This window comes from Tachyglossus aculeatus, chromosome 22 (genome assembly GCF_015852505.1).
Source record: "Tachyglossus aculeatus isolate mTacAcu1 chromosome 22, mTacAcu1.pri, whole genome shotgun sequence".
Lineage (NCBI taxonomy): Eukaryota > Metazoa > Chordata > Mammalia > Monotremata > Tachyglossidae > Tachyglossus > Tachyglossus aculeatus.
In genome coordinates this window covers 42,515,873-42,531,525 of record NC_052087.1, presented here as the reverse complement: position 1 = coordinate 42,531,525, position 15,653 = coordinate 42,515,873, and the positions used below count along the sequence as shown (strand labels likewise).

At 44.5% G+C, this 15,653-nt stretch overlaps 1 protein-coding gene across 3 annotated transcripts in view; it reads right to left on the bottom strand.

The window, feature by feature from the left end:
- The window catches only part of STK33 (serine/threonine kinase 33), a 167,873-nt gene that overhangs the window by 66,716 nt on the left and 85,504 nt on the right, over nucleotides 1–15,653 (bottom strand). For 2 of the 3 annotated variants that reach the window (XM_038764275.1, XM_038764276.1), the window contains 2 exons: nucleotides 9,636–10,095; nucleotides 4,268–4,390 (listed from right to left, as the gene is read on the bottom strand). In XM_038764275.1, coding sequence (XP_038620203.1) covers nucleotides 4,268–4,390; nucleotides 9,636–9,944 — 432 coding nt within the window. In that variant the 5' untranslated portion in view covers nucleotides 9,945–10,095. Of the gene's footprint in view, nucleotides 1–4,267; nucleotides 4,391–9,635; nucleotides 10,096–14,465; nucleotides 14,485–15,653 lie in introns of those variants that run through there. The other variant, XM_038764277.1, reaches the window with a different exon arrangement.

The following is a 15,653-nucleotide window of genomic DNA, read 5'->3' as shown; positions in this document are numbered from 1 at the left end:
AATTATCTATCCTCTCTCTGACAGGCACTCACACTCACTTACGTTGAAAGTTAAAATCAGGATGATAGAGCTCCCTAGCTCAGCTCCCATCATCATCGTCAGTGATATTTATTGAGCACTTACTGTGTGCAGAGCACTGTACTAAGCACTTGGGAGAGTCCAATACGACAGAGTTGAGTTGACAGATATGTTCTCTGCCCACAACAAGCTTACATATGTGGTGGTGTTACTGATGGGAGTGCACCTCACCTACCTAAATCAAAGAAATTCATCTTTGAAAACCACTCTCCCAAGCGCTTAACTCAGCGCTCTGCACACAATAAGCGCTCAATAAATAGGATGAATTGATTAATCACATTTGCTCCCAATAAGTTCGTTAGCTAATAATGTACCAATACTGAGTTTTGAAGGATTTGATGCATTTTCCCTTCATGATCATTCAGATGAACAGTTTCATGGAGAAGTAATGTACCATCACTTAGTACAGTGCCTGGCACATAGTAAGAGCTTAACAAATATCATTAGGAAAATGAAATAGTAAGTTTTATAAAATGTCTTAGAGATTATAATTCTACAATGCATTCGTTCATCATCATCACAACAACTGTGGTATTTGTTCAGAGCTGAGGTAAATAAACATAATCAAATCAGTCAGTCAAATCCTATTTATTGAGCGCTTGCAGCGTGCAACCCGATTAGCTTGTATTGATACCAGCGCTTAATACAGTGCCCGCCACCTAATTAGCACTTAACAGATGCTACAATTAATCCTGGGCTCCACTGTGTGACCCTGGGTAAGTCCCTTCACTTCTCTAGGCCTCCGTTTCCACAACTGTAAAATGGGGAGTCAATACCTGCTCTCCCTCCTACTTAGTGAGCCACATGTGAAGATGGGTATTGTGACCAACCTGATTAAATTGTACCTACCCCAATGCCTGTGTTTGATACATGGTAAACGCTTAACAAATACCATGAACAAACTGATAAAAGTTTAAAAAGTGAGGAAAAGCAGGAATTTGTATACGGTTTTAAACATAAGTGCTGACAGTGGTTGACGCGATGATAGGACTAGGGGATGTGGTGGTTCCCCATCTTCCAGTTGAGGTAACTGAGGCACAGAAGTGAAGTGACTTGTCCCAGGTCACAAAGCAGGCAAGTGGCAGAGCCATGTTGTTACTGTGAGAACGCCCCCTCCCCAGGCGTTACAGGATGTCTGGGTGCAAGAGGCACTTGGGAGAAAGCGATAAAAGTAAAGGACAGAACCACTGAGAAACACTGTGGCCTAGTGGATAGAGCCTGGGAGTCAGAAGGAGCTGGGTTCTAATCCTGGCCTCTTGTCTGCTGTGTGACCTTGGGGAAGTCACTTCACTTCTCCGGGCCTCAGTTACCTCATCTGGAAAATGGGGATTAAGACTGTGAGCCCCATGTGGAACAAGGACTGCATCCAACCTGATTAACTTGTTCTACCCAGTGCTTAGAACAGTGCCTGGCACATAGTAAGCGCTTACCAAATGCCCTAAAAAAAATGGAGCTTACAAATCAGCCTGGTCTACCTATTTTAGATTACTGCAATTTTATAAAATCTCACCGATTTGGATGCTGGGAAGCTGGGAGAAGAGCTCAAATCTAAAACGGGGACAGTTCAAATTATGGAATAATTCTTCTCAAATGCAATTTGTCTAAATCAATTTCCTGGACCATTTTTCCGGGTAAGTGGTCTCCTGGTGTAAATTTATTTATTTATTTTACTTGCACATTTCTATTCTATTTATTTTATTTTGTTAATACGTTTGGTTGTGTTCTCTGTCTCCCCCTTCTAGACTGTGAGCCCACTGTTGGGTAGGGACTGTATCTATATGTTGCCAACTTGTACTTCCCAAGCGCTTAGTACAGTGCTCTGCACACAGTAAGCACTCAATAAATACGATTGATTGATTGATTGATCTGTGTGTTTCCCCCTCTGGACTGTAAGCTCCTTGTTAATAGGGAATGTGTCTGTTACATTGTTAAAGTGCACTTTCCCAAGCGCTTAGTACAGTGCCCTTCACACAGTAAGCACTCAATAAATGAAACTGAATGAATGAATGAGTTCAAGGGTTCAGCTGCTCTCTGCAGCATCTGAAGATCTCCCGTCATTGTAGCTTAAACTTTGGGACTCAATCAATGAAATCTGTTGAGAGCTTACTGAGCGCAGAGAACCATACTAAGCTCTTGGGAGAGTATAATACAGCTTGGTGGACACATTCCCTGCCCACAGTGAGCTTACTTTTATCTAAAATGTCCCCGAAAGAAATACTTTGTAAGAGAAGAAAAGGCCAACAGAGGAGGCAGGGAGGTTGAACTATGACACATTGAAAATTAATAAGGGCCTGAGTCAATGTGGGTTATTGTGTCTAGAACTCCAAAGAAAAACACAGTTGCATTTAATTTCGTGATAGCGGTTAGGCAAGCTCACTGTATAATGTGTATATGGCAACAAAAGCCTTCAATCTTTTTACATTTTAAGTTGGGAAAACAAGGAAATTAAATTCCAAACAATCATAATGCACAGTTATGAGAATATTTTACACATATTAACTTGGGAAACTCGGAATATCGTTTCCAAAACAGCAGGGATTTTTTTTTAACCTCGCCTCTCACTCTAGGATTGTCACAAATTAAGGGTTACTCTTGATGGAATAATTGTATTTACTTAGTTTTCAAACGATCATAATTCCTATCCACTTTGGAGCTCATGTAGCTATTACCTTTTTGCAAGGGTTTTAGTTGTGTAGACATTATACAGCATGAGCTTTAAATTGTTTTTTTGTCTTCACAGCATATACAAGCCCACTCTGACAAGACTACAGGTTTCAAGGAAGCATGTGGTATTTGTTGCTGAATTGCACTTCCCGACAGTGCTCAGCACTTCGAACAGTGCTCTGCACATAGTAAGAGCTTAATAAATGCCATTATTATTTATTATTCATTTATTACAGAGCTCTGCATACGGTAAGCGCTCAATAAATATGTTTGAATGAATGAATGCACGGAGTTATGTGCACATCTATCCTTACACTGTTAAGCAGTAAAGCCCAAAAATGAGTACTCTGGTTAATACTTGCCAATTATTGGTCAACCAATTAACCAATTGGTTAACCAATTAACTATTAGTTAATAGTGGCCAATACTTACATAGTGAAAATACAAAAAAAAAACATGGTTCTCTAATGTTGCATCCATGTAGTCATTTCCCTTAAAATAAAAGAAATACCCTAGCCCATATTTAACAGTTCAATGCCAGATTTCATCCGGCTAAGAAGAACACAATAAAATGTCTATTTGAATCAGGGACGTGATTGTTTTTTGACAGAACATTATACTCTATTTCGCCAAATACAGCATCTCTGTAAGCCAAGACAAGATGCGGTGACAGCAACATAAGGCTCTGGTTCAATGTTAATGTTATATAAAAAATGGCACTTTATTACAGTGCACATTACTGATGGAAACAGGAAAAATATAGGTCAATCTCTCTTTAATTGGCATAGGGTTGGCTCCTGCTCCCAGTGTCTCAGGTTTGATTACTTCAATAAAGGATGTAAAGCTCTTAACAAAGACACACCCGCTATGGCCCATCATAAACCTACCAGTGGCGAAGAAAAACGCCATCCCAATCTTTCAGTGGATGCCAGACCACATTCATTTCCGTTCAGCTAGAACATCGACCGATCAAACAATCAATCAATGGTATTTACTGAGCGCTTATTGCGTACAGAGCACTGTATTGGAAGACTAGAAGGAGCATGGCCTGGATAGAGTACAGGCCTGGGAATCAGAAGGTCACACATTCTAAACCCGGCTCTACCATTTGTCTGCTGTGTGACCTTGGGCAAATCACTTCACTTCTCCGGGCATCTGTAAAATGGGGATGAAGACTGTGAGCCCCTCGTGGGACAACCTGAGAACCATGTAACCTCCCCAGCACTTAGAACAGTGCTTTGCACATAGTAAGCACCTAATAAATGTCATTATTATTATTATTATTATGATTATTATTATTATTATTATTATTATTATAAAGTAGCAGAGCCGGGATTACCATGCAGGTCCTTCTGACTCCTAGGACCACGCTCTATCCACTAGGCCACACTGCTGACCTGCCTAGGGATGGCTGCACAGGCAGACGTCTATCAGACAGGGTAATGCAGCCATCTAAAAAAACACAAATGTCTATTTCCGGAACGACACACTATAAAACGCAGGAAAGAGCAAAGTGGCTTCTTACTTTAATAGCTGCTCCATCATCCATCCTCGTGTGAGGAATTTTTCCTTCTGCCCAATTGCCACGAGTCCACTGTTGCTGAGACATTTTTCTAAAAGTCTCTATGACCTCTGTCATTCTTGATGGCTTTGGATAAAAGTGGGAAGAAAAAAATTAAACCAGAATGAATATTTTTACTCCTAAAGCAATACAATCATTTAGACAATGCTACATCCCATCGTATATGTAAAGAGAGCTTTAATAAGCAACTGAAACACAACATTTACTATGTAGATACACAGATGTAACAGTTAATCGATTCTCCAAATTCATTTTGTGCATGTTTATTGATTTTGGTGGCTTTTTTTTGTAATCCTGAATCAGAATTCGATTTGAATTTAACCTCGGTTTCCTAATCATTGCCTAGGTTAGAGTTCCAGTGATATAAGGAACCGCTCTATAGATTTTTTTCTATCTGCCTAGAGTTAATTTAACATCTGAGAAGCATCGTGGCTCAGTGGAAAGAGCCTGGGCTTTGGAATCACAGGTCATGGGTTCAAATCCTGGCCTCACCACTTGTCAGCTGTGTGACTTTGGTCAAGTCTCTTAACTTCTCTGGGCCTCAGTTACCTCATCTGGAAAATGGGGATTAAGACTGTGAGCCCCCCGCGGGACAACCTGATCACTGTGTAACCTCCCCAGCGCTTAGAACAGTGTTTTGCACATAGTAAGCGCTTAATAAATGCTATCATTATTATTATCTGAGTACTGCTTCTCAACTAGTGGGTCTTGAGGCACTGCTCCATTCTGGGATGTTTTGCCACCTCACCATATTTAATTTTGTTGGGCCTGAAATCCCGGCAGCGTATTTTCCCAAGCCCCTTGGAAACAGAGACAGAGACACTCTGAATCGATGTGTCCCTAACCCAAAAAAGTCGAGAAAACTCTGGTTTCGGAGCTTAGCTCAATCAGTTGTCAGAAAACCCTTATTATATTTTCCCATCTTCTCGACAAACTTCCCTCCTTAAAGCAAGGACCTCCCCCTGCCACACACACAGTTTAGATTTTTTTATGGCATTTCACACATTAATTCAATCATATTTATTGAGCACTTATTGTGTGCAAAGCATTGTACTAAGCTCTTGGGTGATTACAACAACAGACACAATCCCTGCCCATAATAAGCTCATAGTCTAGAGCATTTGTTGTGCGTTTACTATATGTCAACCACTGTTCTAAGTGCTGGAGGAGACGCAGCGTGGCTCAGTGGAAAGAGTCCGGGCTTGGGAGTCAGAGGTCATGGGTTCAAATCCCAGCTCAGCCGCTTGTCAGCTGTGTGACTTTGGGCAAGTCACTTAATTTCTCTGTACCTCACTTACCTCATTTGTAAAATGGGGATTAAGACTGTGAGCCCCAAGTGGGACCGCCTGATTACCTTGTATCTACCCCAGTGTTTAGAACAGTGCGTGGCACATAGTAAGCGCTTAATACCATCATTATTATACAAGGTAATCAGGTTGGACGCAGTCCTTGTCCCACATGGGGCTCACAGTCTTAATCCCTATTTTGCTGATGAGGTAACCAGGGCACAGAGAAGTGAAGTGACTTGCCCAAAACCTTTAGAACCCATGACCTTCTGACTCCCAGACTGGTGCTCTAGTTACTAAACCATGGACTGTGGTACTTCTTGAGTCCCACTGATAAAAAACTAAGCCAGAGCCACCCTGGGAATACTTCTAGGCTCCACCCTCCTCCTCCTCTTTTTTTCTTTTAATGGCATTTATTAAGTGCTTACTATCATCATCAATCATATTTACTGAGCGCTTACTATGTGCAGAGCACTGTACTAAGCGCTTGGGAAGTACAAATTGGCAACATATAGAGACAGTCCCTACCCAACAGTGGGCCTATGTGCAAAACACTGTTCTAAGCGCTCGGGAGGTTACAAGATGATCAGGTTGTCCCACATGGGGCTCACAGTCTTCATCCCCATTTTACAGGTGAAGTCACTGAGGCCCAGAGAAGTTAAGTGACTTGCCCGAAGTCACACAGCTGACAATTGGTGGAGCGGGGATGTAAACCCATGACTTCTGACTCCAAAGCTCGTGCTCGTTCCATTGAGCCATGCTGCTGCTCCTCCTTCCCACCCAAACCTCCCCTTACCATCATTACTGCTGTCCCCAATTCCCGCCCACTTTTGATTATAAAAGTAGCCTCCAAGTCACCAAACAGGCTTGGCTTTTAATTTCAAGTCATCACCCTTTTTTTCTATGGTATTTGTTCAGCGCCTTCTACGTGCCAGGCTCTGTACTAAGCGCTGAGGTAGATAAAAAAAAGTACTGTGGCTCAGTGGAAAGAGCACAGGCTTTGGAGTCAGAGGTCATGGGTTCAAATCCAGGCTCTGCCAGTTGTCAGCAGTGTGACTTTGGGCAAGTCACTTAACTTCTCTGTGCCTCAGTTACCTCATCTGTAAAATGAGGATTAAGACTGTGAGCCCCACGTGGGACAAGCTGATCACCTTGTAACCTCCCCAGTGCTTAGAACAGTGCTTTGCACATGGTAAGCACTTAATAAATGCCATCATTATTATATATAATAATATATTATATTATAATAATAATATATTATATTATGTTATGTTATATTAAATATTATATTATAAAAGCTAATCAGGTTGGACACAGTCCCTGTCCCGCATGGGGCTCACAGTCTTAATCCCTGTTTTACTGATGGGAGCTGAAGTACAGACAAGTGAAGTCACTTGCCCAAGGTCACACAGCAGACACAATGGCAGAGCAGCATTAAAACCCACGACCTTCTGATTCCCGGGTCAGTGCTCTATCTACGAGGCCCCACTGCTGCTCAATATAATCAGAAAATCACTTGGTGGGGCAAGGATTTGACCCATGCACAAAGGAATAAGAGGCTCAGTGATGGTGTCTGACCTGATTATCGTATATCTACCCCAGTGCTTAGTACAGTGCTTGGCATAATCGTTGGAAAATCAAACAATGCTCCTTGTGGGCAGGGAGTGTGTCTGTTTATTGGTGTATTGTACTCTCCCAAGGGCTTAGTAAAGGGCACTGCACACAATAAGCGCTCAATTAATATGATTGAATGAGCGAATCAATGGTATTTATGGAGCGCTTATTATGAGCAGAGCGATCAGTCATATTTATTGTTTATTCATTCATTCAATTCATTCATTCAATGGTATTTATTGAGCGCTTACTGTGTGCAGAGCACTGTACTAAGCACTTGGAAAGTACAATTTGGCAACAAACAGGGACAATCCCTGTCCAACAGCGGGCTCACAGTCTAGAAGAGGGAGACAGACAACAGAACAAAACAAGTAGACGGGCATCAATGGCATCAATATAAAGACACAAAATTATAGATATATACACATCATTAATAAAATAAATGGAATAATAAACATGTATATATATATACACAAGTGTTATGGGGCGGGGAGGGGGTAGAGCAGAGGGTGGGAGTGGGGACGATGGGGAGGGGAGGAGGAGCAGAGGAAAAGGGGGAGCTCAGTCTGGGAAGGCCTCCTGGAGGAGGTGAGCTCTCAGTAGGGCTTTGAAGGGAGGAAGAGAGCTAGCTTGGCGGATGTGTGGAGGGAGGGCATTCCAGGCCAGGGGAAGGACGTGGGCCGGGGGTCGACGACGGGACAGGCGAGAATGAGGCCCGGTGAGGAGGTTAGCAGCAGAGGAGCGGAGGGTGCGGGCTGGGCTGGAGAAGGAGAAAAAGGAGGGGAAGTAGGAGCGGGCGAGGGGATGGACGGCCTTGAAGCTGAGTGAGGAGTTTTTGCTTGATTTGCAGGTTGACAGGCAACCACTGGAGATTTTTGAGGAGGGGAGTGACAGGTCCAGAGCATTTCTGTACAGAGATAATCTGGGCAGCAGAGTGAAGTATGGACTGAAGTGGGGTGAGACAGGAGGTTGGGAGATCAGAAAGGATTTTTACTGTATGCAAGGCACTGAACTGAGTACAAGGGAGAACACAAAATAATAATAATAACAGTGGTATTTGTTAAGTGCTTACTATGCTCTAAGAGCTGGGGTAGATGCAAGGTAATCAGGTTGTCCCACATGGGGCTCACGGTCTTAACCCCCATTTTACAGATGAGGGAACTGAATAACAAAATAACAGAATTGGTAGACACATTCCCTGCCCACAACGAGTTTCCAACCCAGAGGAATCAATAGCACTGATTGATTCCTGTTCAGAAGTCAGGCCATCAATAGTTTTTACTGACAGTGTGGAAAGCAACTCTAAACCAGCCTTACTCCATTTTATTTTCAATCTCCATTTTACATTAATCTACCTTGTTTTCCTAAATCATGCCTCAGCCACACCCCTCCCCTGTTGTCAATTTCAGCCACACCCTGACGTCAGTTATGAAAACCGGTGCCATAACAGAGGGACTTTGTGGATAGAACCCGGAACCCTGAAAGTCACGGGTTCTAATTTTGACTCCTCCACTTTTCATTCATTCATTCATTCATTCAATCGTATTTATTGAGCACTTACTGTGTGCAGAGCACTGTACTAAGCACTTGGGAAGTACAAGACGGCAACATATAGAGATGGTCCCTACCCAACAATGGGCTCACAGTCTAGAAGGGGGAGAAAGACAACAAAACAAAACAAATAGATTGTCTGCTGGGTGACCTTGGGCAAGTCACTTCACTTCTCTGCACCTCACTTCCCTCATCTATAAAATGGGGATTGAGACTGTGAGCCCCGCGTGGGACAGGGACTGCGTCTAACCCGATTTGCTTGTGTCCACCCCAGCGCTTAGTACAGTGCCTAGGCACATAGTAAGCACTTAACAAATACCACAATTATCATTATTATCATTATTGGATTCTGTTGTTCATGTGAAGGAACAGCACACTCACCATGGATGAGAATTAGCTCCTTCTCCCACCTTTCGGGGTTACGGTTGAGCCCACTTTTAGGGCAATGGATTCTCTCTCTCCTCACGCATACAGATATGCATTAATATTACAATAAAAAACCCCTTGTGCTGTGTTGCTGCCACTTGATCTTTTTTTGTTGGACTCGACAAGTGCTTGCTATGTGCAAAGCACTGTCCTAAGAGCTTGGGAGAGAGCGCTGATTGAATCTCCCCCCTTCTAGACTGTGTCTCCCCCCCTCTAGACTGTGAGTCCATTGTTGGGTAGGGATTTTCTCTCTCTGTTGATGCACTGTACTTTCCAAGCGCTTAGTCCAGTGCTCTGCACATAGTAAGCGCCCAATAAATACGATCGAATGAATTAGCAGACACGTTCCCTGCTCGCAACAAGCTTACGGTCTGGAAGTCCCATAATGGCAAAACCAAATCCCGGTCGCTGCCCCTTATCGGGTCACCGCTCACCTCCGCCCCTGTGGAAAGCTGCTCCTTCGTCTTGGAACACAAGGAGCGAGAAGGTGAAGGCTGAGGAGGGAATCGCTCCTCGGTCTCGAACATGATGGATTCCTGGCTGCGGACGCACTCTTTCAACGTGGCCTCGTTGGAGCCGGGCCCGCTCTTCTCGGAGCTGGAAGGACTCGACGTGGCTGACGTCTCCACCACGGAGGTGACCGAGTAGGGGAGGGCTTTCTTGTGGCAGAGGCAGGTGGTTACGGAGCATACTGAACACCTGGGGCCCTTCATCAGGTTTTGGTCATTGGACAGATCGGCCATGGTTCCTCCCTGTGTCCGAAGGCCAATGCGGGTGGAGGGCGCTGAGTCCAATGTGGCAGAAGCGTGAGCGGAGGGGAGAGGAAATTATCTTTTCTGATTGATGAGGTCTTCCAGGTTAATGAGGAAGTAGGCTGGCATTAGCACTTTACACCTGCAGAAACCAAAATCATTATTGCTGAATTGTAATAATAGTAATAATGGTATCTGTTAAGCGCTTACTCTGTCCCAAGCACTGTTCAAAGCACTGGGAGGGGGATACAAGGTAATTAGTTTGTCCCACGTGGGGCTCACAGTCTTAATCCCCATTATACAGATGAGGTAACTGAGGCACAGAGAAGTTAAATGACCTGCCCAAAGTCACACAGCTGACAAGTGGCGGATCTAGGATTAGAACCCTTGACCTCTGACTCCCAAGCCCATTCTTTTTCCACTGAGCCATGTTGCTTGTACTTTCCAAGCGCTTAGTACAGTGCTGCACACAGAAAGCGCTCAATAATAAAATTGAATGAATAGCTAATCAATCTATAAGCCAAATTAATTGAGCACTTACTGAATGCAGTCACTTAGGTGATCGTATTTATTGCGTGCTTACTGAGTGAAAAGCGTTCTACTGTTTGGGAGGGTACAATATAACAAGAAACAGACACATTCCTCACTCACAGTGAGTCTAGAGGGGGAGACAGACATTACTATAAATAAATAAAATTACAGATATGGACATAAGTGCTGTGGGGCTGAGGGGGGGATGAATAAATACAGCAAGTCTGGGTGATGCAGAAGAGAGTGGGGGAAGAGATGAGGGCTTTAGTTAGGGAAGTCTTCTTGGAGGAGATGTGCTTTCAATAACACTTTGAAGGGGGAGAAGAGAGTAATTTTGTCTGTCGGATATGAGGAGGGAGGGTGTTCCAGGCCAGAGGCAGGATGTGGACGAGGGGTCGGTGGCGAGGCAGACGAGATCAAGGTATATTGAGAAGCTTGGAATCAGAGGAGCAAAGTGTGCAGCCTGGGTTGTAGGAGGGTAGCGAGGTGAGGCAGGAGGGGGCAAGGTGATGGACTGTTTTAAAGCCAATGGTGAGGAGCTTCCTGTCTAGAGGGAGAAACAGACATTAATATTAATAAATAAGTTACAGATATATACATAAGTGCTGTTGGGCTGGAAGAAGGGATGAATAAAGAGAGCAAGTCAGGACGACGTAGAAGGAAGTGGAAGAAGAGGAAAGGAGGGCTTAGTCAAGAAAGGATTGTAGAGGACTGTAAGAAGACTGTACTAAGCACCAGGGAGAGTAGACTACAATAGAGTTGGGAAACATGTTCCCTTCCCATAGTGGGACACAGATGTTAATATAAATAAATAAGTTGCGGATATGTTCACAAGTGCTGTGAGATCATTAAGAAAAATACCCTTCCTCTAACTCCATCCTTTTTGGAGAGCATAGTAAAGGCAAAAACATTTCCTAAATGAACCTTTTAGGCATACATCCAAAATTAGACCCTGGGCCCCAAGTGGAACAGGGACTGTGTTCAACCCGATTAAACCTTTCTTTGTTTTATTTTTTCATATGGAATTTCTTCAGCACTTACTATGTGCCAGGCACTGTTCTAAGCACTGGGGTAGACACAAGCTAATAAGGGTGGACCCAATTCACGTCTCACGTGGGGCTCACCATCTTAATCCCCATTTTCCAGATGAGGGAACAGAGGCCCAGAGAAGTGAAGTAACATGCCCAAGGTCACACAGCAGACAAGTGGCGGAGCAGGGATTAGAATTCAGGTCCTTCAGACTCCCAGGATTGAGGTCTATCTGCTAGGACATGTTGCTTCTCTAACTTCCATCTACCCCAGTGCTTAGAACACACAGAAATGGCTTAATAAATACCACTAAAAGAATTTTTCATCACATGCGCTGAGGTTTCTCTAATACCAGTGGTGTTGGCCTGAAGAGGCTTGTTTTATCTTATGCCTCCAAGTCGTCTCTAACCCTAACCCATAGCGACACCATGGACACATCTCTCCCAGACCGCCCCCCTCCATCTGCAGTCATTCTGGTAGTGAATTTAGAGAGTTTTCTTAGTAAAAATCCAGAAGCAGTTGACCATTGCCTCCTTCCACGCAGTAAACTTGGAGTCTCCACCCTTGACTCCCATGCCGCAGTTGCCCAGCATAGGGGAGTTTTGATTTGTAGCAGATTGCCTTCCCCTCGCTAGCCATGGCCAAGCTAGGAATGGAATGGATAGGCCTCTGTTTGACTCTCCCTCCCATAGCCGAGAGTGGTAGAGTACTGGAAACTCTCCAGGTGCCACACTGAGAGGGGGTGAAGAGACTAGAGTGTGGTAAATTAATCCATCCATCCATCAATCAGTGGTATTTACTGAGCAGGTACAGTGGGCAGAGCACTGAGTTCAATGGAGTAGATCAACACAATCCCTGCCCTCAGGGAGCTTGCAATCTCAGGGAAGGCTTTCTGGAGGCAGTGAGCTATTTGAAGGCCTCATTATTTCTCTAACTGAATGGGCTGCCTAAATTCCAAGGGGGCATTCACGCATACCCAAATCAAACACGGAGATGTAGTGTGGCCTAGTGGCTAGAGCACAGGCCTAAGAGTCAGAAGGACCCCGGTTCTCATCCCAGCTCCACCATTTGTCTGCTGTGTGACCTCGGGCAAATCACTTCACTTCTCTGGGCCTCATTTACCTCGTCGGGAAAATGGGGATTGAGACTGTGACCCCTATAAGGGACAGGAACTGTGTCCAACCTGATTAACTTGTATCTATCCCAGCGTGTAGTACAGAGCCTGGCACACTTAACTAATACCATAAAAAAAACAAAAACCACTTCATCAGGTCATGATTCTTGAAATGCCGAAGAGCAAAATCTCTAGACTGTGAGCTCGTTGTGGGCAGGGATGATCTCTCTTCATTGCTGTACTGTACTTTCCCAAGTGCTTAGTACAGTGCCCTGCACATGTAAGCGCTTGATAAATACGACTGAATGAAGGGAGGATCTAGAAAGCACATTCAGCATTAAAGAAATTGTGGGCACTAAGCTGTTTCTATTACAATATTATCATTATTCTTTTACTACCTTGTACCAAAAAGCTCCAACCTCTTCAATGATCTTATTAAATGAATTAACTCATTGTAACATGGTTTACTCTACTGTAAGTCCTGGGGTGATTTAGATCAGGAACCCAAATGGTGGCTGCTTTGGGGTGCTTCTCACATAGTAAGTCTTTAACAAATGCCATTATCATTATTATTATTATTAGTATGTGGAGTGCTGTTTTTTAAAAAATCTCAGGATCTACCTAATTGAAAAGCTATTCAGCTGGCTGGCTGTTTATTCTGCCTGTAGAATTTTGTTGTCATTGAAGCAAAAGCATAATGGAAGCAGGAAAGAGAAAAATGATCTTTCATCTCCAAACCACCAAGACAAGCTGAGCAGCCCCACTGAGAAGCGGCATGCTGTAGTGGATAGAGCACGGGCCTGGGAGGGTTGTGGGTTCTAATCCTGCCTCTATCACTTGTATGCTGCTGTGTCACGGCCCACCTCTGCCGTCCTGGCCACGGAGGAGGCGGAGGAAATACTGAAATGGCTCTGTTCTGGCTCCTCGAGAGGGGTCAAGTCCACCCAGGGCATTCCCCTACATAACCCCCGGCCCTCCAGGAGGCAGAGGAGGTCGGTGGGAGGGGAGGGGCTATGGTAGGGATTATGTCGATCAATCGATTAATCGGTGGGGGGGATAATAATAATGATGATATTTGATGGTATAGAGAAGCAGTGTGGCTCAGGGGAAAGAGCCCGGGCTTTGGAGTCAGAGGTCATGGGTTCAAATGCTGACTCTGCCAATTGTCAGCTGTGTGAGTTTAGGCAAGTCACTTAACTTCTCTGTGCCTCAGTTACCTCATCTGTAAAATGGGGACTAAGACTGTGAGCCCCCTGTGGGACAACCTGATCACCCTGTGCCTCAGTTACCTCATCTGTAAAATGGGGATTAAGACTGTGAGCCCCCTGTGGGACAACCTGATCACCTTGTAACCTCCCCGGTGCTTAGAACAGTGCTTTGCACATAGTAAGCGCTTAATAAATGCCATCATTAGTATTATTATTATTGTAACCTCCCCAGTGCTTAGAACAGTGCTTTGCACATAGTAAGTGCTTAATAAATGCCATCATCATTATTATTATTATTTGTTAAGAGCTTACTATGTGTGAAGCACTGTTCTAAGTGCCGGGGAGGGATATAAGGTGATCAGGTTGTCCCACGTGGGGCTCACAGTCTTCATCCCCATTTTACAGATGAGGTAACTGAGGCTCAGAGAAGTTAAGTGACTTGCCCAAAGTCACACAGCTGACAAGTGGCAGAGCTGGGATTAGAGCCCACGACCCCTGACTCCCAAGCCCAGGCTCTTTCCACTGAGCCACGCTGCTTGTCTTAAGCCATCCTGGGAGAGTTTGGAGCCCGGATCTCTGGAACATCCCACCTCCTTGAGGTTGGCCGGTGACTACCATGGTTAAAGCCACCGAGACAACGGAGGAGTCGACGAGGTACTGAGGCGCTTTATCCGCTCATCTTGGAGGACTTTGCCCGATAAACGGATCGTGGGTCGAAACGTTGAAAAACCTGCGGGGAACCACCTGCAGCTCTATCTTCAATAAAACCTGAGTAATTTACCTGTATTATTCCCTAGGAAGTAGTGAAAATTAGTGAGGTAATGTTAATGAGGCCTCGTAGGGGGAAACTACTGTTAATATAAATAGTACGGGGCAATAAAGGAAACTGTGCTTGGACAAAGAACAGGCACTCACCCCAAGTGGGAAAATACAGGGCACAGAGAACAGCACAAAACACAGCGTGAATATGGCTAATTAGGGCTGAAGTGCTTCTAAGGAAAGAGGAACTTTTGGAAGAAGGTAAGGGGGCCCTTCCCTATGCTAGCTGACAAGCTGTTGCAACCAAAGGTGAAGCATGAAAGAAAGCACAAAGTAAGGAATGGGACCCAGAGAGAGCAGAGAGGAGGAAAATTTTGGCCCACATAAGTCTACGCCGGAGATGGAAGAGCAAATGAGGGCAGAAGATATCAAAGAAAGGCTCTGAAAGGGAGACGAAGAAATGTGAACTTTAGAAAGAAGCAGCAGGAATGCCAGGGTTGAGATTCAAGGACTATAAACTAGGAAAACTAGTCACGGTGAGTGTTGGCAGGCACTAAAAGTATGACATAATTCTCTCTTTCTCCTGAAATTTAAATGATTGCCCTAGGACTCCAGACAAACTCTACCCCTCTAATAATAACTAAGAACTGCGGCACTTGGGTACTATGTACCAAGCATTGTACTAATTGCTGGGGTCCTGTCTTATGTTGTTGAGTCGTTTTCTGACCCATAGCAACCCCATGGGCACATGTCTCCCAGAATGGCCCACCTCCATCTGCGATCGTTGCGGTAGTGTATCCATAGAGTTTTTGTGGTAAAAATACAGAAGCGGTCTATCATTGCCTTCTACACAGCAAACTGGAGTCTCCTCCCTTGACTCTCTCCCAGGCCACTGCTGCCCAGCACCAGCACAGGGGAGTTTTGACTTGTTGCAGATCACTTTCCACTTGCTAGCCACTGCCCAAGATAAAAATGGAATGGGTAGGCCTCTGCTTGACTCTCCCTCCTGTAGCTGAGACCGGTAGAGTACTGGAAACTCTCCCGGTGTCATCCTGAGAG